The 23,928-nt window shown below is 43.5% G+C and overlaps 1 protein-coding gene across 7 annotated transcripts in view; it reads right to left on the reverse strand.

The window, feature by feature from the left end:
- The window catches only part of CAST (calpastatin), a 134,069-nt gene that overhangs the window by 80,704 nt on the left and 29,437 nt on the right, over positions 1–23,928 (reverse strand). For 5 of the 7 annotated variants that reach the window (XM_018050016.1, XM_018050019.1, XM_018050015.1 and 2 more), the window contains exon 3: positions 10,838–10,909. In XM_018050016.1, the coding sequence (XP_017905505.1) occupies positions 10,838–10,909 (72 nt within the window). Of the gene's footprint in view, positions 1–2,640; positions 2,955–10,837; positions 10,910–23,928 lie in introns of those variants that run through there. The other 2 variants (XM_018050020.1, XM_018050021.1) reach the window with 2 other exon arrangements.

The raw sequence follows: 23,928 nt of genomic DNA on the forward strand, positions 1-23,928 counted from the left end.
AAGTACTGGAGTTTCAGCTTTAGCATCATTCCTTCCAAAGAAATCCAGGGCTGATCTCCTTCAGAACAGACTGGTTGGATCTCCTTGCAGTCCAAGGGACTCTCAAGAGTCTTCTCCAACACCACAGTTCAAAAGCATCACTTCTTCTGCACTCAGCCTTCTTCACAGTCAAACTCTCACATCCATGCATGACCACAGGAAAAACCATAGCCTTGACTAGATGGACCTTAGTCGACAAAGTAATGTCTCTGCTTTTGAATATGCTATCTAGGTTGGTCATAACTTTTCTTCCAAGGAGTAAGCATCTTTTAATTTCATGGCTGCAGTCACCATCTGCAGTGATTTTGGAGCCCCCCAAAAATAAAGTCTGACACTGTTTCCACTGTTTCCCCATCTATTTCCCATGAAGTGATGGGACTGGATGCCATGATCTTCTGAATGTTTTCTGAATGTTGAGTTTTAAGCCAACTTTTTCACTCTCCTCTTTCACTTTCATCAAGAGGCTTTTTCGTTCCTCTTCACTTTCTGCCATAAGGGTGGTGTCATCTGCATATCTGAGGTTATTGATATTTCTCCCAGCAACCTTGATTCCAGCTTGTGTTTCTTCCAGCCCAGCATTTCTCATGATGTATTCTGCATAGACGTTAAACAAGCAGGGTGACAATATACAGCCTTGACGTACTACTTTTCCTATTTGGAACCAGTCTGTTGTTCCATCTCCAGTTCTAACTGTTGCTTCCTGACCTGCATACAGATTTCTCAAGAGGCAGGTCAGGTGGTCTGGTATTCCCATCAATTCAATATATAAAAAACTACAGGATAAAATAGCTCCTTCTTATGAGGCCAGACACACTGATGCTAAAACACGTATCCCAGATTCAAATAGTCTCTAAAATGAGGGCACTGTGAGGTAAAGAGAAGAGACAAAGATATCTATGTACACAAGAGAACATAAATTGTGGGCTTTTTATTTAAATAGGACTGAATGATTAAGTGGTTCATACTGTGGGAAACGTAAATACTTCCAGCTAAGAAGTAGTGATGCCTTACAGATAGTTGTTATTATAAACAATGAATAGGAACACAAATATTTGGCTGACTTTATGAACTGAATTCGAATTAACTTCCCATGTTACCCTTAATCTTTTTCAAATGATCAGTTTACTTGTTCTCTTTTAAATCTTCATTGCTGAGAGAAGAATTATCCTCAGCCAGTTCATGGACAATCAAGAAACCTAACTGACCACGAATAAACTCCTCTCCGCACTGAGAATCTTCTCTCAAAGCATGAGAACTGAAACAGACACCGTTTATACTTGAAGGCACTGCTTCGTAAACACATCAGGCAGTCTGTAAAGTTCACTTTTTTTTTTTTAAACAGTCATCAAGGGTTCCTGCTGCCTGTACCAGGATTCCCCCTCTATCCTCACTGCTATTGGCCAGCTACCCCTTCTCCAAGTAGGTAGATGTAGCCTGGGCTAGTCTAGCATGATTTTGCCAAGTGTCACTATTCTGTTTTAATCTTACACAGGCAGCAATCTCCTCCCCACCCCATTCCTAGTAATACATATCCTTTAGATACTGAAAAATCATCATGCAAAAGTTGAATTCAATTTCCACAAACAACATGTCAGGAAGAGGCACTCTTCATTAGAAAATAAACTTGCCAGCTTTAAACAGCAGCTGCCACTCCTTATTGACCCTCCCTGCAATGCAGAGGTTTTCCCTCTCGAAAACATCTCATATAACAGGAACTTTCCAGAACTGCCAATTAGGCAGTCCCATGCCTCTGATGTAGGTACAGGTGGATTCCCCAGGGGACTAGTCAGAGGTCCCAAGGTCCCACCCTTGGAGGACGCTTCTTAAACTCTCAGCCTCCTTTTCTCAAGCTGTTAAATGGGAATAAAGAACCAGCCCGGTACGCGTTTATAACTGAGGCACAGGACCACTCTAACAGTGCAGAAGAGACTGTCAAATCTCCACGAAAACATTTTGCATTCTTGAAAGACAAGCACTAAACACCGCTCTTTGTGATGTCATCCGACCACTGCCTCAGGCTGTGTTCAAGGAAACAGAACCAAAACAAGTCACAACATCGGCCACGCCACACCCAGCATGTTATCAGGTACACGGAGAGGTCAGTTCAGTCGCTCAGTCGTGTCCGACTCTTTGCGACCCCATGAATCGCAGCACGCCAGGCCTCCCTGTCCATCACCAGCTCCCGGAGAGGTTACACACAGTGAAGTCATCCTCTAAAACGGAGGTCACCACGGCGGAGGGGGCAGGGCGCGGGGAGAAGACGGGGTCTAATCCTAAAGATCACAGGGCCAAACCGAACCCACAGAGCTGCTGCTCTTTCTTTTTTGTCTTTCAGCATTTTTTCCAGGTCACACAAATCCCTGGTTTTGGAACTCTACCCTGTACGATCACGAGATTCATTCCCAGTCCAGCAGCCAGCCACTGCGGCACCGACAGGGAGGAGGGGTCGGCAAGTAACGCAAGGGAGCTTAGAACCCACTGGAAGGAGATGGATCTTAAAGGTCAAGGGACTGGTCGGGGCGCACGTCCAGGCGCTGGGAGCCCGCCGGCCCGGGGAAGCCGCCGCAGCCTCGGGGACACGCGGCCGAAATCAGTACTCACTCTGCGTCCAGCTTCGGGGCCCTGGAGACTTCAGCCGGGCTTGCGGGACGTCTGCATTCCCGATTGCGCTTGGCCCCCGCGGTTTCAGTTTGCAGCCGCAGCCGAGCGCTCGGAGAGGGACGCGGCGGGGCGGTCCCGAGACGCGCGACGCAGGCCGCTCCCCGCCCTCCTCTGCCCGCCCCGGGCAGCACCTCCCCCGGAGCCCCGCGCGGTTCGTGGAGGGGGCGATGCCCGCTCTGACTGCGGGGCTGGCATCCTCCGGGCTGGCTAACAAAACAACGCGAGGCAGGTCACCCGCTGATGGCATTGGTCTACCGCTCCAAGGCTGTCTCTGCGAACACACGCCCCCAAATGTCGCTTTTCAAACTACGGAGTAAATTAACATTTTACATCCCATAACAGATTTTGCTTTCTAAAGAGAGGTTTAACAGAACCAAAATTCTACTGAATTACTGATACATTATGACTAAACATTTCAAAATAAGAATGGATTTTAAGCCACTGAATAAAATAAGAATGCTGAATTCATACTGCCATAAATAAATGTGTTTTTATATATACTCAACCAATTCATGGGCAATCAAGAAACTTAACCGATCACTAATAAATTCCTCTCCGCCCTGAGAATCTTGTCTCAAAGCATGCAAACTGAAACAGACAGCGTTGGCCACCTACTCCTTCTGTTCGTCAGCTACCCCTTCTCCATCAGCCGGCAGATGTAGCCTTGGCTAGTCTGGAATGATTTTGCTAAATGTCACTATTTTCGTTTTAATCTTACACAGATAGTAATCCCTCCCCACCGCATTCCCACCAATAAATATCCTTTAGATACTGAGGAGAGATAAGAAAATGCTTTTCCTTGTAGAAGAATACTCTTGCACTTGAAATTGCTCAGTCGTGTCCGACTTTTTGCGACCTATAGACTGTAGCCTGCCAGGTTCCTCCGTCCATGGGATTTTCCAGGCAAGAGTACTGGAGTGGGGTGCCATTGCCTTCTCCAGAGGATGTTCCCGACCCAGGGATCGAACCTGGGTCTTCCACACTGGAGGCAGACGCTTTACCGTCTGAGCCACCTGGACAGTCAATAGAAGAATTCTAACTAATAAATATAAAATAAGTGATTAGGGTTAGGGGAAACACTTACAAAATTTTAAAGAAATATGGGAAGCCAGTTTTCCCCAAAGCCATAAATTGGTTACAATAAAGGCTCTAGACAGGGAGCTGGGGGTGTGAGTGGAGGAGGTAGTGGCAGTGGGTAGTTAAGGACCAGAAATTCAGGCCTCACTAGCGACAGCTGAGCAGTGACTCACTCCGTGTCCAGCCAAGGCAGAGGTGACGGCCAGCAGGCATTCAGAAGAGTGTTCATCTGGGCAGGCTGGTACCCACATCCACCCAGCAATCAAAGCAGGCGGGGTCCCACTGACTTCTCCTGCAAGGTGTTCCCCACAGCCACCTTATTTATTACCATTTTTCATTTACTTCTGTTAAATAAAGTGGAAGAAAAGCCCTTCCAACTCTAATATTCTATAATTCCCCGAGGAGAAGACCCCGTCCTCATAATTCTTCTAGATGAAAATGTAGCTTAAATTCCTTTTTGGCTCATGGTCAGTATGTTCTCTGCTTTTTTGTTTCATAACCTCAGCTTATCAGTGACATTTCAAACAACCAATATCACTTACTTGGGCCACTTCTCAAGAGGGATGAGCCCTGAGTCCCACAGCTCCAGGGTTAAGCAGCATATCTCTCTCAGTGAGGGTGAGTATATTTGAGCTCTTCAAGGGTACAGATTACTAATTACATGGTTATGAAATAAAACTTCCAATGCTTATCCTGCAGGACAGGTAGAAAGGGACTCTTTTCCTTGGAGATGAAGAAGGACGGTATTGCTCCCAGATAAGCTATGTCTATTCTAGTCCCTATTCTAGTCCTTTCTTCCAGCGTGGCCCCCACATCACCCGCATCTAAAAAACTGGAGGGTATTTATCAAATAAAGAAAATCCTGGGCCTTACCCCCTTATGAGGAATCAGGTTTCTGTGGCTTCGAACCTGAGAATCTGCATTTTAACCAAATTATCTCTGTTAGATAATCATTCCCTGATCAGTTTAGGTAATCTAAGATACAAGTAATCTAAATTACCTACATTCAGCACAATTCAGCATCTCTGCAGCTCAAAATGCAGTTGCCAAACCACCAGCAGCAACTGGGAGCTTGTTGGAAAAGCAGAAAGAATCTCAGTCTCACCACAGACTTCCTGAGTCAGAATCTGCATTTTAATAAAAACCTCACTGACTGAATATGCACATTAAAATGATACTCCTCCATCCATGGGATTTTCTAGGCAAGAGTACTGGAGTGGGTTGCCATTTCCTTCTCCAGGGAATCTTCCTGACCCAGGGATTGAACCTGGGTCTCCCGCATTGTAGACAGACGCTTTACCCTCTGAGCCACCAGGGAAGTCCTAGAATGATACTGCTCTGAATCTTGTTTCCCAAACCTCGGTTATTTGTGTATGTATGTTATCGTCCTTCAGTCATGTTCAACTCATTGCAACCCCACGAATTGTAGCCCACCAGGTTCCTCTGTCCATGAGGTTCTCCAAGCAAGAACACTGGAGTGGGCTGCCATTCCCTTCTCCAAGGGATTTTCCCAACCCAGGGATTGAACCTGGGTCTCCTGCATTGCAGTCAGATTCTTTACCATCTAAGCCACTATTTTTTTAAATCTGGCATAACTATATTTACTTAATATTTTAAAAACAGATTTGTTTTAACCATATCTAGCTTTGGCTTCCCTGGTGGCTCAGATGGTAAAGAGTCTACCTGCAGTGCAGGAGACCCAGGTTTGATCCCTCCATGGGGAAGATCCCTTGGAGAAGGAAAAGGCAACCCACTCTACTGTTCCTGCCTGGAAAATCCCATGGATGGAGGAGGCTGGTAGGTTACAGTCCGTGGGGTCGCAGAGTCAGACACGACTGATCGACTTCACTTAGCCTTGTTCTATGCAAAACTATCCAAAAGATCACAAGCTGGAATCAAGACTGCCGGGAGAAATATCAATAACCTCAGATATGCAGATGACACCACCCTTATGGCAGAAAGTGAGGAGGAACCAAAAAGCCTCTTGATGAAAGTGGAAGAGGAGAGTGAAAAAGTTGGCTTAAAACTCAGCATTCAGAAAATGAAGATCATGGCATCTGGTCCCATCAATTTCTGGGAAATAGATGGGGAAACAGTGGAAACAGTGTCAGACTTTATTTTTTTGGGCTCCAAAATCACTGCAGATGGTGATTGCAGCCATGAAATTGAAAGACGCTTACTCCTTGGAAGAAAAGTTATGACCAACCTAGATAGCATATTGAAAAGCAGAGATATTACTTTGCTAACAAAGGTCCATCTAGTCAAGGCTATGGTTTTCCCAGTAATCATGTATGGATGTGAGAGTTGGACTATAAAAAAAGCTGAGTGCCGAAGAATTGATGCTTTTGAAGTGTGGTGTTGGAGAAGACTCTTGAGAGTCCCTTGGACTGCAAGAAGCTCCAACCAGTCCATCCTAAAGGAGATCAGTCCTGGGTGTTCATTGGAAGGACTGATGCTGAAGCTGAAACTCCAATACTTTGGCCACCTCATGCGAAGAGTTGACTCATTGGAAAAGACTCTGATGCTGGGAGGGATTGGGGGCAGGAGGAGAAGGGGACGACAGAAGATGAGATGGCTGGATGGCATCACCGACTCGATGGACGTGAGTTTGGGTAAACTGGAGTTGGTGATGGACAGGGAGGCCTGGCATGCTGCGATTCATGGGGTCACAAAGAATCGCACACAACTGAGCGACTGAACTGAACTGAACTGATCCAAGAGACCATGAGTTTGGAATTTCTACTTTACTTTTTGTAGCACACTGAAACACATGCAGAACTGTTACAATAAAAAAGCTTGCTTACTTGACAACATACAGAATCATCTCACCCACCACATGTGGTCCAAAGGTTCTGCGGGTGAGGCTGACACTGAACGCTGGGATGCCTGAGCGTTCAGTGTCAGCTGAACGTGAGTGTCCTGAGCAACCCACAGGATGCTGAGTTTATTCCCTGCCCCCTGCCCCTTATTCACATTATGCATGAGAAAAGTAGGGCTGTGCTGCCAAGGTTAACAGGTATTTATGGCAGAATCAGGACCAAAAGCACAGAAGGAATTCTCTGGTGGGTGCTTATTCCTGCACAGATCTTCTCCCCTCCAACTGGGAGCAAAGCTGTATGTGCCCTCTTCTGTTTAAAGGGTCTAATGTTGCTACATAACCTGTTGTTTGTTGTTGTTTAGTCACTCAGTCGTGTCTGACTCTTTTGTGACCCCATGGCCAGTGGCCCAGCCAACCAGCTCCTCTGTCCATGGGATTTTTCCTGGCAAGAATACTGGAGTGGTAACCAGCGATTTTCCCTCCAGTTCAATTAGGCAGTTCTCCTGTTTTCCTTTCCATGTAAATAGCTGGCAGCTGGCAATACATCTGAAAATCCTCATTATTGAAAGTCATTCAGTCGTGTCTGACTCTTTACGACCCCATGGACTATACAGGCCATGGAATTCTCCAGGCCAGAATACTGGAGTGGGTAGCCTTTCCCTTCTCCAGGGGACCTTCCCAACCCAGGGATCGAACTCAGGTTTCCTGCATTGCAGGCAGATTCTTTACCAGCTGAGCCACCAGGGAAGCTCAGTCAATACAGTGCGAGCCTTCCCAGCCCCAGATTCCTCTGCAGCAGGGCTAAGGCACGTGGCCCGCACTGGCCAATCAGCTGTGCCTCACACGAGTGAGCCCAGCAATGAGCCCAGTGGAGGCGCCGCCGTCTGGTAGGTCTGAGTCAGAAGGCCTTCCAGCCTTCAAGGCTGGCAATGTCCAAGTTCCCGGCATCCAGGCCTAAACGTGATGTGATAGGTGCTGAGCTGCAGTGGCGGCGAGGAGGAGCTGCCACAGGGAGGCAAGTGAAATAGATTCTTTCTGCTGGAGCCTTTTGGAGTTCTCTAGGAGCTACCTGCTAGCCCTTACGAATCCCTCTAGCGTGAAGTCGTCAGAGTGGATTCCAATGGGAACTGATAACTTTACCCAGCACATCTTCTTATAGCCACAGTTTTCTGCAGAGACGTTCTTAATGCAAGTTCAACCTCGCTTTCCTCACCAGAGTTAGTTGGTGGTTACAATAGAAGTTGCCTGATACTCTTTTAGTAAAATACAACTGCATGACTGATTATGGATCCCAGCTATTTATAAGAATCTAATTTCTATAGCCTCATTAGACCTCATTAATTTATAAAAATTCAATTTTAAGCACTAACCACCTTAAAATAATGATTTTGAATTAGAAATATCTATGCCACTATGGCACCCCACTCCAGTACTCTTGCCTGGAAAATCCCATGGATGGAGGAGCCTGATGGGCTGCAGTCCATGGGGTCACTAAGTCGGACATGACTGAGTGACTTTGCTTTCACCTTTCGCTTTCATGCATTGGGGAAGGAAATGACAACCCACTCCAGTGTTCTTGCCTGGAGAATCCCAGGGACAGGGGAGCCTGGTGGGCTGCCGTCTATGGGGCTGCACAGAGTCAGACACGACTGAAGTGACTTAGCAATAGCAATGCCACTTAAGTGTTTTGGATCCTCCAAACCCAGGACTATGTAGCAGAAATGATATTATTTGTACACATAATTACTGATTTTGTAAGAATTCTCATAAAAAATTTCTGCAATACATGGTAACCAGTCTCTAACATACAGCTATATACAGCTTACATAAGCTTAAATACTGAATTTTTAATACAGACTAAGTTTTTCTTAATAATTGTAAAATTGTCACTTTAACTTTTGAGTTGAATGTGTCCAGAATCAAGAAAACCAGAACTAATTCTCACTACCAATTATATCTACTATTGTCATGTTATATTTTGGGAGAATATCATTTGCCTGTGTGTTGTGATAATTTACTGTGTAATAAAAGGCTTTAGGGGGTCACAAACGGTATTAAATGATGCATAGGAATGGTCATTTTTAAGTGATGATGATACTGAGGACTTTCAATCTGTTATCAAAAGACAAAGTTAAAAAACTAAGGGTGTGTGTGTGTATATATATATATATAAAATGTATATGTATGCACATATCTAAGTATATATGTATATGTATGTATACATATATGTATATATATATGTACATATATAAGTATATATATACGTATATTTCTAATACTCTGTAAGAGTTAAAGATATAAAAAGGAGGGAATGAAGAATTAAATCCTGGAAAAAACAATATTCAGGAAATTGGTGAAGGAACTCCAGTCAGGAAACCACAGTGAGATAGAAGAACAGAAGAGTGGGATTGGAGAAGCCAAGGAGAGAATTACAAGTTTGCCAGTAAATACTAAATCAGTCACCGTGTGGCTAAATTCTCTACCTCCCAGCTAAGCTCCCTCCCACAGCTTCCTGAGGCAGGGGCAAGGTTTGAGGAGAATTGCCAAATTCTTTATGAGAATTCTACCTAGAAATGAGTGGATGATACTCCTGGGTAGAGAAAAGATGTAAAAGGGACTGCTTCTTACCACTAAATTCGGGGCGGGGGGCGGTGGGTGGGGGGTGGATCGGGAAATAAGGGAAACAAAACAAAAATACCTAAGTGTGATTTTCCACAATGTACTGACCCTCTAAGAGTTTGAATGAATGAAATGAGTAAAGGCCCTTCCCAGGAAGGGGATCTGGAGAGTGTACTGACACTCCAAGAGTTTAGGTAACGACAACTCTGGAAACCACGTACAAATCATTCACTAAAAATCTCCTCAGACTGAGGTCTGGCTAATGAAGCTTTGGCCACCTGATGCAAAGAACTGGTCTTTTCACTGGAAAAGACCCTGATGCTGGGAAAGATTGAAGGCGGGAGGAGAAGGGGACGACAGAGGATAAGATGTTTGGATGGCATCACCAACTCGATGGACGTGAGTTTGAGTGAACTCCGGGAGTTGGTGATGGACAGGGAGGCCTGGCGTGCTGCAGTCCATGGGGTCACCAAGAGTCGGACACTATTGAGCAACTGAACTGATGAAGCTTTGAATTTTTAGAGGCATAATTTAAGTGCAAGTTAAATAAAAGTCATAATATTACAAAAGATAGGACATGTCCAGAAAATACATTTTAGTTGGAGACCTCCAAACAAGAGAGTTTGAGGACTAACAAGGGCAATGGCAACAGAGATACCCTGGCAGCCTCTTCTCATGTCTCAGCTGGGTTTTAGTTTGGGTACTTATGAGGGGTTTGGACAGCAGCTGAGGCTCCAGGAGGCTCTAAAATATGAACCCTTCACCAAGCAAGCAACATACATGAATGAGGAAGTCCACAGCCCTCCACAGGAGAGCTACCAGTTCCAATGGAAAAAAAAAAATGCTTCTTTTCAATAGTCATATAGGCAATCCTGAAACAGGTTAAGGTCTGGATAATCCTGGACATACTGGAAGATCACCAGCTGAAGTGGAAGGAGCATAGCTACTTTATATATTGAAAACTACTAGCTTAAATTGTAGTTACAGCTTATCTTGAAAGATGAAATTTCAGTGGTTTTGATAAGCTGCAAAATTTGGTAGTGTTATACTACCAAAGAAGGCTTGGTCAGACTTTAAAAGGTCCAGGATCTTTTGTGAACTGGAAGCCTGGGTTTGAACCCGACCTCCATCTCACTGGCTTTGTGACCTTGTCAAGGTTACTTAACCTCTCTGACCCCAGGTTTCCTCGAGTATAAAGGAATAATAATTATAAGGTTGTGACGGATTACATAAGATAATTATACAGCACATTTAGCAAGAGCCTGCTATGCTTAATACTCATAAAGATAATTTGAATTATTTTCTGAAGAAGTAGAAAGACTATATTTCATAGTATGTACAAAAATCAAATATTTATAAGCATTTAAAATAATGATTAATATTTTTGGACACTTTTAGATGCCAGTAAGAATAATAAACAAATGTTTTTATTAGGTCTTAAGTCATCAAGTCCTTATTAAGAAATGTCATGCCTGTTGCTTTGTACCTCCCCCACCAGCCCAGAAATGATACTTTGTTCGATTTTCAGTGATATATTTGACAAGTTTGCTTTCCCTACAAGTCCCACCCACTAGTGATACATCTGTAAAGTAGGTGTCTTTTCATGTCCAGGAAATAACTGACCTTGGTGACCGGGGCTTTTTCACCAGCCTGAGTTCTGGAGAGCTGACTGCTCCCAAGGCTTGTTGCTTTTTTCTGGAAAAAAAAAAAAAAAAGAAAATATTAGCTTCAGTGGGGGAAGATACCTTAACAATGTGGTCAAGCGCAAATTTTTCTATCAATACAAATATCTTTTCAAGCAAAATTCAGACTAATATACTCAATGTTAAGCACACAAAAAGTGAAACAAGTTTTTTATTTTTTATATCTTAGCCTGCTGCTAAGTCACTTCAGTCGTGTCCAACTCTGTGCGACCCGATAGATGGCAGCCCACCAAGCTTCCCCATCCCTGGAATTCTCCAGGCAAGACCACTGGAGTGGGTTGCCTTTTCCTACTCCAATGCATGAAAGTGAAAAGTGAAAGTGAAGTCGCTCAGTCGTGTCTGACTCCTAGCGACCCCATGGACTGCAGCCTACCAGGCTCCTCTGCCCATGGGATTCTCCAGGCAAGAGTACTGGAGTGGGTTGCCATTGCCTTCTCCTATGTTAGCCTGAAGACTATATAAATATTAAAAAGAAAGAGTGCATTGAATACATTGCAATTGGTCAGTAGTCAATGGTTTTGGAAAATGGCCAAACTCCTCACATGGGGAGGTGCCATTTTCCACCACCATGCATTCCCAGAACAGCATCACTCACTGGGACAGGGTGCGTTCTTTCTCTCTTACGCTGAGCGCTGCAGAGCAGGCGTTAGCCAGCCTGCAGAGGGTGACTCAGCAGCAAGGATCAAAGATGCAATCCTATGTCTAAGAAACTTATCTCAGGGAAATAATAGTATAAGAGCAAAAGCCTTTTTTTCTTCACAGATATTCATCACAGTATTCTGACTTCAAAAGGCAAAAAACAATATGGGTAATAATGAATGTTTATTGAGTTCTTTATTACCTATAGTGTTTTTTGAAGTTAGAATACGATGATGAATAATAATGAATGTTTATTGAGTTATTGGGCTTCCCTGATAGCTCAGTTGGTAAAGAATCCGCCTGCAATGCAGGAGACTCTGGTTCAATTAGTGGGTTGGGAAGATCCGCTGGAGAAGGGATAGGCTGCCCACTCCAGTATTCTTGGGCTTCCCTTGTGCCTTAGTCAATCTAATCACACTGACTGACTGACTGACTGAGCCACAAGGGAAGCCCGAGACTCTGCACATGGACATCACCAGATGGTCAACACCGAAATCAGATTGATTATATTCTTTGCAGCTAAAGATGGAGAAGCTCTATACAGTCAACAAAAACAAGACCAGGAGCTGACTGTGGCTCAGATCATGAACTCCTTATTACCAAATTCAGACTAAAATTGAAGAAAGTAGGGAAAACCACTAGACCACGCAGGTATGACCTCAATCAAATCCCTTATGATTATACAGTGGAAGTGACAAATAGATTTAAGGGCCTAGATTTGATAGATAGAGTGCCTGATGAACCATGGAATGAGGTTCGTGACACTGTACAGGAGATAGGGATCAAGACCATCCCCATGGAAAAGAAATGCAAAAAAGCAAAATAGCTGTCTGGGGAGGCCTTACAAATAGCTGTGAAAAGAAGAGAAGCAAAAAGCAAAGGACAAAAGGAAAGATACAAGCATCTGAATGCAGGATTCCAAAGAATAGCAAGAAGAGATAAGAAAGCCTTCCTCAGTGATCAATGCAAAGAACTAGAGAAAAATAGCAGAATTTTCTTCAAGAAAATTAGAGACATCAAGGGAACATTTCATGCAAAGATGGGCTCGATAAAGGACAGAAATGGTATGGACCTAACAGAAGCAGAAGATATTAAGAAGAGGTGGCAAAAATACACAGAAGAACTATACAAAAAAGATCTTCATGACCAAGATAATCACGATGGTGTGATCACTCACCTAGAGCCAGAAATCCTGGAATGTGAAGTCAAGTGGGCCTTAGAAAGCATCACTACGAACAAAGCTAGTGGAGGTGATGAAATTCCAGTTGAGCTATTTCAAATCCTGAAAGATAATGCTGTGAAAGTGCTGCACTCAATATGCCAGCAAATTTGGAAAACTCAGCAGTGGCCACAGGACTGGAAAAGGTCAGTTTTCATTCCAATCCCAAAGAAAAGCGATGTCAAAGAATGCTCAAACTACCACACAATTGTACTCATCTCACACGCTAGTAAAGTAATGCTCAAAATTCTCCAAGCCAGGCTTCAGCAATACGTGAACCGTGAACTTCCAGAGGTTCAAGTTGGTTTTAGAAAAGGCAGAGGAACCAGAGACCAAATTGCCAACATCCGCTTGATCATCAAAAAAGCAAGAGAGTTCCAGAAAAACATCTATTTCTGCTTCATTGACTACACCAAAACCTTTGACTGTGTGGATCACAATAAACTGTGGGAAATTCTGAAACAGATGGGAATACCAGAGCACCTGACCTGCCTCTTGAGAAACGTATATGCAGGTCAGGAAGCAACAGTTAGAACTGGCATGGAACAACAGACTGGTTCCAAATAGGAAAAGGAGTACGTCAAGGCTGTATATTGTCACCCTGCTTATTTAACTTCTATGCAGAGTACATCATGAGAAACGCTGGGCTGAAAGAAGCATGAGCTGGAATCAAGATTGCCGGGAGAAATATCAATAACCTCAGATATGCAGATGACACCACCCTTATGGAAGAAAGTGAAGAGGAACGAAAAAGCCTCTTGATGAAAGTGAAAGAGGAGAGTGAAAAAGTTGGCTTAAAGCTCAACATTCAGAAAATGAAGATCATGGCATCTGGTCCCATCACTTCATGGGAAATAGATGGGGAAACAGTGGAAACAGTGTCAGACTTTATTTTTTGGGGTCTCAAAGAGTCAGACACAACCAAGCGACTTTCATTTCATTTTCACTGCACATTGAGTTCTTACCATGTATCAGGTAATTGTTCTATCAGGATAATTGAATTATAGATAATAAAATAATGCTCTAATGATACAATATATTACAGTACTATTGTAAGTGCTCTAAGCATCATCATGTGTAACGTGTATAACATCATATAACATGTATAACATGATATAACATGTAACATGTATCATGTGTAACAAGTTAATTAATCTTAAAATTACACAATATAAAGCTGTTACTATTGTTATCCCCATTTTATGGGTAAGGAGATGGAGGAATGGGGTTAGTATATAACTTGGCCGTGGTCACAGCTGGTAAAAAGCAAGATGTCTATTTCAGACCTTATTCTCTCACCTACCTACACTGCCTCCCACATAAGAGGTCATGCTATGAACAGCTACAGGATGAAATGTCATGTGGTTGTTTAAAGATCATGTTTAGAAGAACACTGCATTAAGTGAAAATATTGAACTTATAATTTACATAAAGAAAAGCCACATTATAAAGTAACATGTATAGTATGATCTCTGAAGTTCATATGGGGTTATTTTCTGATAGTGGGGTTAAGAGTGCTTCCTTGTGCTTTTTTATTTTATTTTTTTGTATTTTCTTATATAACTACTTGGAGAAGGCAATGACACTCCACTCCAGTACTCTTGCCTGGAAAATCCCATGGACAGAGGAGCCTGGTGGGCTGCAGTCCATGGGGTTGCTAAAAGATGGACACGACTGAGCGACTTCACTTTCACTTTTCACTTTCATGCATTGGAGAAGGAAATGGCAACCCACTCCAGTGTTCTTGCCTGTAGAATCCGGGGGACAGGGCAGCCTCGTGGGCTGCCGTCTATGTGGTCGCACAGAGTTGGACACAACTGAAGCGACTTAGCAGCGGCAGTGGCTTATAACTACTTAAGTGACAAAAGGATAATAAACAAGGCGGGAAGATGAAACATACAGTTGCTTTCTCTACAAGGACTTGATATCTTGTATCTTTTACTTATGAGTTTTACTTATGTATTTCAGAGAAGCAAGCATATAAAGTTTATAATGCAACATGGCGAGATTATGATCCAGTATCTATAAAACATGAAGCATGTACTATAAGCATTGAATACATAGGAGGGGTTATCATGCAGATTAGGTAATATATAACACCGTAAAGAGTTACATTTCCACTTACACACAACTTTGGACACTTTTTGAAAAATATATAATTGAGAAGAATTTGGTTGAATTCTTTAACATTTAGAAGATATTCAGCAAAATTTATATTGTTTAACTTTCTGAAACGGTCTGCCACAATTTGAGCTGAAGTTTGAGCTGAAGCCTTGTTTCCCTTCAGGGCAAATACTGTCTTAGCAAGCGGAAAAGATGAAACTCAGCTTGCTGTCCTCAAAGTCCATTGGTTATGTGTCCACTGGTTGGCCATCCTCAGAGCCCTGCAGGGTGCCCACTGAATCAACAGGGTGGACACGTTTTAATGGGTGTCTGAGGGTCTCCAGAGGCCTCTGCAGGGGCACCAGGCTCCAAAGTATCACCTGTAAACTAAATAGTCTCTCCCAAGCATTCAAGCACTACCATCAACCAGAGGAAGAAAAAAATCCTAGATAAATGTGATAGAAATTAAAGAGGGCTTCCCTGGTGGCTCAGATGATAAAGAATCTGCCTGCAATGAAGGAGACCTGGGTTTGATCCCTGGGTGGAGAAGATCCCCTGGAGAAGGGAATGGCTACCAACTCCAGTATTTTTGCCTGGAGAATACCAGGGACAGAGGAGCCAAGCAGGCTACAGTCCATGGAGCTGCAAAGGGGCAGAAATGTCTGAGTGACTAACACTTTCACTAAAAAGTTGGTACTTTGGGTGTGATACAGGAGATGGTAAAAGGAGGGGATGGCCTAAGTGTTATCCATATCACAAGTCTCTTTTCAAAATATAAGCTAAACAAATAGCTTCTGATAATCATAGTGCATAACATGGATTCTGTGTAAGGCATTGGATATAAGAAATGAAGACAAGCATATAGCATTGGGGCTCTTCATTATTCTTTCATTTTCCATTTCAACCTCCTCATTTCCAGTGAGGAGACTGAAGCCTGGAAAAGTCCAATCATTGTCCACTGCTCCAGCTATTAACTTGTGGTCTCAGCTGTAATCAGGGAAGGTCACGTTGCAATCCTGCACTAACTGCAGCTCCAATTCTCACATGAGAATGCACATACCAGACCCAGATTTATCTGTAAATGACTTCTACTCCACCCGTTAGCTAAGATTTGCCCACAGAAATTAAAAACTTTTGGCTGAGTCATGAAACCACTAAGTTAAAAATAACTTAATACACATGCGGTTTTTTTTTTAATTTAACATACATAATTATTTTTATTTTACCTGTGTATAAACTTAACATTTACTTTAAAGGGTAATTTAAAAACTATTATTAAATTCAGTATCTTTTAACTCAATGGAGGATGGATATCTCAGCTTTCCTGTGGGTATGACCTCGCTTTGTTCTTTGAGACAACTGAATTACCTAGTTTACAAAGGACCAATTTAGTTTAGCTCAAACAGGAGTAGAATTTGTAAAAAAATGATCTTCCATTATGTAATATTTATAGAGCTCTTAATAATGTCAGGCACTTGAAACACAGCACAAAAGCTTAGATATGCACACATATACCACAGCACACACAGACCCCTTATTCTCAGATTTGTATTGTTATGCATTGTTTCGGCTGATACATGACATGGTTCTCTCTGTATTTGACTCACACATCCCTTTACTCCGGGCTTCCCTCATAGCTCATTCGGTAAAGAATCTGTCTGCAATGCAGGAGACCCAAGTTCTATTCCTGGGTCAGGAAGACCCCCTGGAGAAGGAAATGGCAACCCACTCCACTATTCTTGCCTGGAGAATCCCACGGACAGAGGGGCCTGGCAGGCTACAGTCCATGGGGTCCTAAGCCTTGGATACTGGATACTGAATGTATCCAGTACAGGAGTAAGACCTGATTTTGTATCCTGATATCTCCTCTGTCCCTGGTATTCTCCAGGCAAAAATACTGGAGTTGGTAGCCATTCCTTCTCCAGGGGATCTTCTCCACCCAGGGATCAAACCCAGGTCTGCATTGCAGGCAGATTCTTTATCATCTGAGCCACCAGGGAAGCCCTCTTTAATTTCTATCACATTTATCTAGGATTTTTTTCTTCCTCCGGTTGATGGTAGTGCTTGAATGCTTGGGAGAGACTATTTAGTTTACCTTGGTGGTTTAGCGACTAAACCACCCACCACCACCACCATCCCTTTACTCACTAGACGTTTACTGAACCCTGGCTAGAAGCCTGGTCCTGTTCTAGGCAGTGGTGATATAATGACCAATTGAACAAAATCAGGTCTTACTCCTGTACTGCTTACATTCCAGTAAGAGGACTCGGACTCTAAATAAGTCAATAAAAACCAAGATGGTTTCAGAGAGTGAAGAGTGTTGTAAGGATAATAAAACAGGGTCATGTAACAGAGAGTAGCTGGCTGAGGGTTCCTTCAGACAGGATAGACAAAGAAGTGATATTTGACTGAGATCTGACTATAAATAAATCAAGCATAAAGTGTGGCACGGGGGAAGGGAGGCACGGATAAAAGTCCTGGGCTGGGTTTAGCAAGCTGGAGGAACAGAAAGAAGTCACTGCTGCTGAAGCAAGGTGGGCACCGGCCTACATGGAACACGGTGATACAGGATGCTGAATCAAGATGCTTAGTCCGAAGGGATGTGGGTTCATGACCCACCCACAGTCAAGTGGGCTGGGATCACCAGTTTCTTTTAGCCTTGGCTGGCTTCCTGCCTTCTCTGGGTAACTACCATCTAGTCCTTAGGAGTCTTTCTTGTCTCCATGGGAAAAGTTCTCAAAGTCCCTTGGCTTCACGTCACCGTGAACTTATCTTGGGCAGTCTTCCTCACCCTCACCCCCTCTACCCCCCTCACCATCAGCATCAGTCCTTAGAAATCCCACTCTGGCCTGGACACGTTTCTCACCCAGCTAGGTCTGCACATCCACAGCTCTGACAGGGCTGGGTCTACCCTCAGAAAGAATGGAATTCATTTACTCACAGTAAGGGAAAACTCAGAACAAGCTCACTCCCATAGGATTCTGCCTTTGTCTTAACACACAGACACGCTCTGGTCTCTAAACAATTAAGCTGTTACATGAGAACACCAGTACCAGGATAATTCAAAGTTTGAGTTCAACTAATTTTTCTCGAGGCCACTGAACAGATTTTCGCTTGCCATTCAACCGCATTCCTCCTCCTAACATTTACGAGCACGTCTCTGTTTTACTTAAGTTTTATAGAAAGGAAACGGTCAGGAACGGTCTGCCCCTCGTCTGTGGCTGAGTCACTCTTCCTGGCAGGCCAGCCTGTCATAGGGCCTCAGTCTTAAAAACAGTTGACAGAAGTGTCACCATCCATACCAGATCTGCCTCTACTGGACTCTGACTCCAGGACATCAGGTCCGGTCCATTTACAGGGAATTTGTGTGATTTTTTTTTCCTGCTCAGGTGCAGACTCCAGAGAAGACATAGGCCCTGTTTCCACGGACCATGAATCCACACCTCCTGCTAGAAGCTGCCTCTCCCATCTCAAAAGAAGTTCAGAGTCTGCTAGCCAGGAAACCCATAAAACGGGCACCTCATCTTGAGCAGACAAAATGGATAAAGAATGCATAGATTATATCCATCCTATCCGCTGTTGCAGGAGGACATGAAAGGAATTAACGGCATGCCTTTCTTGGATGTCTTTTGTGGTTCATAACAAAAGTTGAGTATTGAATGGGTTGGGTATTGAATGAATCAGAACTCAAGTCTCAAAGTAAGAATTCAAGTTTTCAAAGTAACAATGAAATTCCGAGAGGCAGGCAAAGCTGCTGCGTCACTATCTTCTAAAATCCCAGGAAAGGCCCCTTAAGTGAGGCCTCATGCCAGCCTGAGACCTGATGACTCTACATAGAAAAGTGCCAAATCCTCTAGAATAATGGTCCTGCTGTTTGATACATGTTGGCAGGAAAATCCTGGCTGCAACCAAATGCCAGCTGTGAGACCTCGGTCAAGTTTATGAGCACTTCTAATGGCCGGATGGCATCACTGACTCAATGGACGTGAGTCTGAGTGAATTCCAGGAGTTGGTGATAGACAGGGAGGCCTGGTGTGCTGCGATTCATGGGGTTGCAAAGAGTCGGACATGACTGAGCGACCGAACTGAACTGAACTGAACTGAACTGAAACACTCACTTCCTTACCTGAGCAATGAAAAGAAGCCTACTTGTATCTCAGAGAGAGACTGAGAGGACTGTATGAGATGAAGTGTGGCCTGAAGTCTGTGGCTCACAGGTTAGAAATCCCTGCTCTGGGGGAGAGAGAGGCCCAAGGCCTTGAACCAGTGGCAGTGGGACAGACTCATCAACACAGGGCAACCCCTGTGCATCTAACTTTAAATCATAATGGGTCTTAGTGGCTGCTGAGAATTTTTTTTGAGCTTTGTTATTTATATAATACACGTGCTTAGTCACTCAGTCATGTCCCACCAGGCTCCTCTGTCCATGGAGATTCTCCAGGCAAGAATACTGGAGTGGGTTGCCATGCTCTCCTTCAAGGGATCTTCCCAACCCAGGGATCGAACTCAGGTCTCCCACATCGTAGGCGGATTTTCTATCATCTGAGCCACCAGGGAAACCCATTTATATAATAGAAAAATAATTGTTTTTTCATTGAAAAGAAAGTGATTTTTTTTTTTTTTTTTTAGGACTGGTCATGATTCTATTACCTGGAAACAATTTGATCCTTTTGAGGTTTGCTTTTAAGCTTTGTTAGGTTGAACAAGAGCAGCCTTCAGAGCAGAACTAATTTTTTTCAATGCAGTGAGTACTGTACCCAGCGATTCTGACTGGTGAGAACATGTCCTGTGACTGGTCTTACAGGAACTCTGGAGATGATATGAAATTATATATGCAATGCATCTAAGCCCACACTCAGAGATACTGCAATTACTCAATAACTGCTATGCACGGTAAGTCACTTCAGTTGTGTCTGACTCTCTGCGACCCCATGGACTAGCCCACCAGGCCCCTCTGGCCATGGGATTCTCCAGGCCAAGAATACTAAAGTGGGTTCCATGCCCTAGTCTCCGGCATTGTAGGTGGGTGCTTTACCACTAGCGCCACCTGGGAAGCCGGATAACTGCCAGCTGAGGGGAACCTGGGACCACTTCCGGGTCAATGCTGAAAGGCTTCCCTGATGAGTGTGGCCTGCCAGAGCCAGAGCAGCAAGTCCTGGTGTTCATGCATCAGTTGTCAAAGATGACGGCCCCTCTGGACCTGGCTCTCTTAGGCCTCCCAGGTGTTGACAGGGTCACACGGTATGTGAGTGTCTGTGTGGGCGGGTGATCCAGGGTCATCAAGAGCCGCAGGAATAAACATGACCTCAGTGTTTCTGGGAGTGGCAAGGCTCCTTCTGAGGCACTACAGGGTGTCAGGACAGGATATGGGATAGGCGATTTCAACAGCCTTTGTGGCACATTTCAATATTAGTAAAACACCTGCAGAACACTCAAGCTCATTGCTGAATGAACAAAGAAGTGAGTCAGTGACCAGGCATATAAATGAGGAAACTGTCACAACTCAAATCCCTTCACAGTAAAAGAAGGAACTTCGGTTTGTAAGCTGGGCCACAGCCTCCTGGCAAACACAGGTTTGTTTCCCTTTTACACCGGTGACAGTCTTATGTAAGCAAATTGAGATGAACAAGGAAGGAGTGTTTCTGCCTTAAATAACTAAAGAAAACCCTAGACCACCATATGCTACAGCAGTTTCCAGATGCTGGATACCAGTCAGCAAGGACGTGGTCCCCCAGCGAGGGAAACAAACCAGGGACGTCCTGTGATTGCCACCGTCTACTGCCCGCGGAGTTTCCAGTGGTCGGATCATGCGGTGGCTGTCTGTCTGTCTGGGCTGAGGAGATGAAGTTGGGAGTTCAAAGGTCAAGGGAAGGGCACCAGAGAGGAGAGCTGCAAAAGTTAGCTCCAGAGATGTGCATGTGAGGAGAGCCCGAATGTGGGGAAAGAAGACCCAGAAGGAAGGAGCAGAGACAGAATCAAAGGGTTTCCCGCGGGCCAGGACCAGGACGTGTTGCCAGCAGTCAGAACCACTGGGTAGGGAATGAAGAAGAAAAAGGCTCCTCCTCTAAAAGCTGCTCTGGTCCAGCCAAACAAAGGTTAAAAGCAAACCCCAAAGTGTCAAAGTGATCAAAGTGTCTCCAGTAACTTAACTATGCTCCAGAACCAAGCTCCAGAAAACTTAAAGCAACAGTAACAAAAAGCACTCACACAATATAAAAATCACATCTGTTTGTCATCTAATAAAAAATTACAAGGCATACCTAGAAGCAGAAAAATGCAACTTTGGGCTTTTCCATACACAGGAAAACTATAATGTGCAAGAAGCTTAGTATCTTGATTGCAGGGCTGGCTATGTGAATCTACAGGTAATAAAATGGCATAGACTATATATATGTTTCCTAGTCTTGATATCATATTATAGTTGTAGACCATGTATCCAGGGGGAAACGGGGTGAATGATATGTCACACCAGCTGTATTATCTTTGCAATTTTCTGGCAGTCTATAACTAAAATAAACTCAAAATGGATTAAAGATCTAAATGTAAGATCAGAAACTATAAAACTCCTAGAGGAGAACATAGGCAAAACACTCTCCGACATAAATCGCAGTAGGATCCTCTATGATCCACCTCCCATAATTCTGGAAATAAAAGCAAAAATAAACAAATGGGGTCTAATTAAAATTAAAAGCTTCTGCACAACAAAGGAAAATATAAGCAAGGTGAAAAGACAGCCTTCGGAATGGGAGAAAATAATAGCAAATGAAGCAACTGACAAACAACTAATCTCAAAAATATACAAGCAACTTATGCAGCTCAATTCCAGAAAAATAAACGACCCAATCAAAAAATGGGCCAAAGAACTAAATAGACATTTCTCCAAAGAAGACATACGGATGGCTAACAAACACATGAAAAGATGCTCAACATCACTCATTATTAGAGAAATGCAAATCAAAACCACAATGAGGTACCACTTCACACCAGTCAGAATGGCTGCGATCCAAAAATCTGCAAGCTATAAATGCTGGAGAGGGTGTGGAGAAAAGGGAACCCTCCTACACTGTTGGTGGGAATGCAAACTAGTACAGCCACTATGGAGAACAGTGTGGAGATTCCTTAAAAAATTGCAAATAGAACTACCGTATGACCCAGCAATCCCACTGCTGGGCATACACACCGAGGAAACCAGAATTGAAAGAGACACATGCACCCCAATGTTCATCGCAGCACTGTTTATCATAGCCAGGACATGGAAACAACCTAGATGTCCATCAGCAGATGAATGGATAAGAAAGCTGTGGTACATATACACAATGGAGTATTACTCAGCCGTTAAAAAGAATTCATTTGAATCAGTTCTGATGAGATGGATGAAATTGGAGCCAATTATACAGAGTGAAGTAAGCCAGAAAGAAAAACACCAATACAGTATACTAACACATATATATGGTATTTAGAAAGATGGCAATGATGACCCTGTATGCAAGATAGGAAAAAAGACACAGATGTGTATAACGGACTTTTGGACTCAGAGGGAGAGGGCGAGGGTGGGATGATTTGGGAGAATGGCATTCTAACATGTATACTATCATGTAAGAATTGAATTGCCAGTCTATGTCTGACACAGGATACAGCATGCTTGGGGCTGGTGCATGGGGATGACCCACAGAGATGTTATGGGGAGGGAGGTGGGAGGGGGGTTCATGTTTGCGAACGCATGTAAGAATTAAAGATTTTAAAATAAAATAATAAAAAAAAGAAAATAACACTAAATAGAAAGCCAGAATTGATTTGAACAGTAAAAAAAAAAAAAATTTTTTTTCAAAATAAATAGCTTTCTAAAAGTATGTTTAGGAGAAAAATAGCAAATATCTTAATAAAACCACCCAGGGACTTCCCTAGTGATTCAGTGGTTAAGACCCTCCACTTCCATTGCAGGGGACATAGGTTCAATTCCTGGTCAGAGAACTAAGATTTCACATGGCCAAAAAAAAAAAAAAAAAAAGTGAGATGAAAAATACACTGTGATTAAGAGCTGATGAGACATTGCAGAAGAAAAGGTTACTGAACATGGAGACATGGCAATAGAAACAACCCAAAATGAAACGGAGAGTGAAGGCCTAGAGGACAGACAACAGAGCATCGCTGGGCTGTGGGGCAATCCCATGCCGCTAATGCACGCACAGCCACAGCCTCCAAAGAAGACAGAGATGAGGAGACAAAACAAAATACTTGAAGAAATAATGGTCAAACATTTCCGAACTGCATGAAAATATAAACTCACAAGAAGCTCAGTAAATACCTATTAAGAGTGATGAGTTGGGTATGAAGGAGCAAGCTGGGTTTTAGACTCCCGTCCCCCAAAGATTCAAGAGATAATGGAGTCAACCCAAGGGTGAGAGGTTTTCTTCTGCCCCAGCTAAGTCATGGTGCCGTCCACTGCTGTGAAGGTGTCACAGAGTTCCAGTGATTCTCCTCTCCACCCCAAAGGGTGAGAAGGGAGCTTGTCTACCTTTCCCCCAAAGTTACAGCCCTCCAGAGGAAGCAGACTAGGGATTCTTCAGCTTGCAACAATCTCTTAAGTAACAGATCAGATGCTATATTTGATGGGATTTGTGAGCACACAATTACCCAAAAACTTTTGCATTAAATGAACACTGAAAGCCCTCAAAGGTTTGACTTGGTAGCTGGTATGCCTGCGTGCTCAGTTGCTAAGTCGTGTCTGACTCTTTACAACCCCATAGAATGTAGCTCACCAGGCTCCTCTGTCATGAGATTTCCCACGCAAGAATACTGGAGTGGGTTACCATTTCCTTCTCTAGGGCATCTTCCTGATCCAGGGATCAAACATGCATCTCCAACATTGGCAGACAGATTGTTTTTTTTAATCACTGAGCCACCAGGGAAGCCCCTTGGTAGCTGGAATACTCAAATAATTGCTTAAGCTGTTTTAAAAATCCTGTATGTTGAATGGTCTGCAACACATTATCTGATTATCCTTAAAAGCAAAACAAATATTTATCCTCTGAATGTCAATTTTAAGTGTT

This window comes from Capra hircus, chromosome 7 (assembly GCF_001704415.2).
Source record: "Capra hircus breed San Clemente chromosome 7, ASM170441v1, whole genome shotgun sequence".
Taxonomy (NCBI): domain Eukaryota; kingdom Metazoa; phylum Chordata; class Mammalia; order Artiodactyla; family Bovidae; genus Capra; species Capra hircus.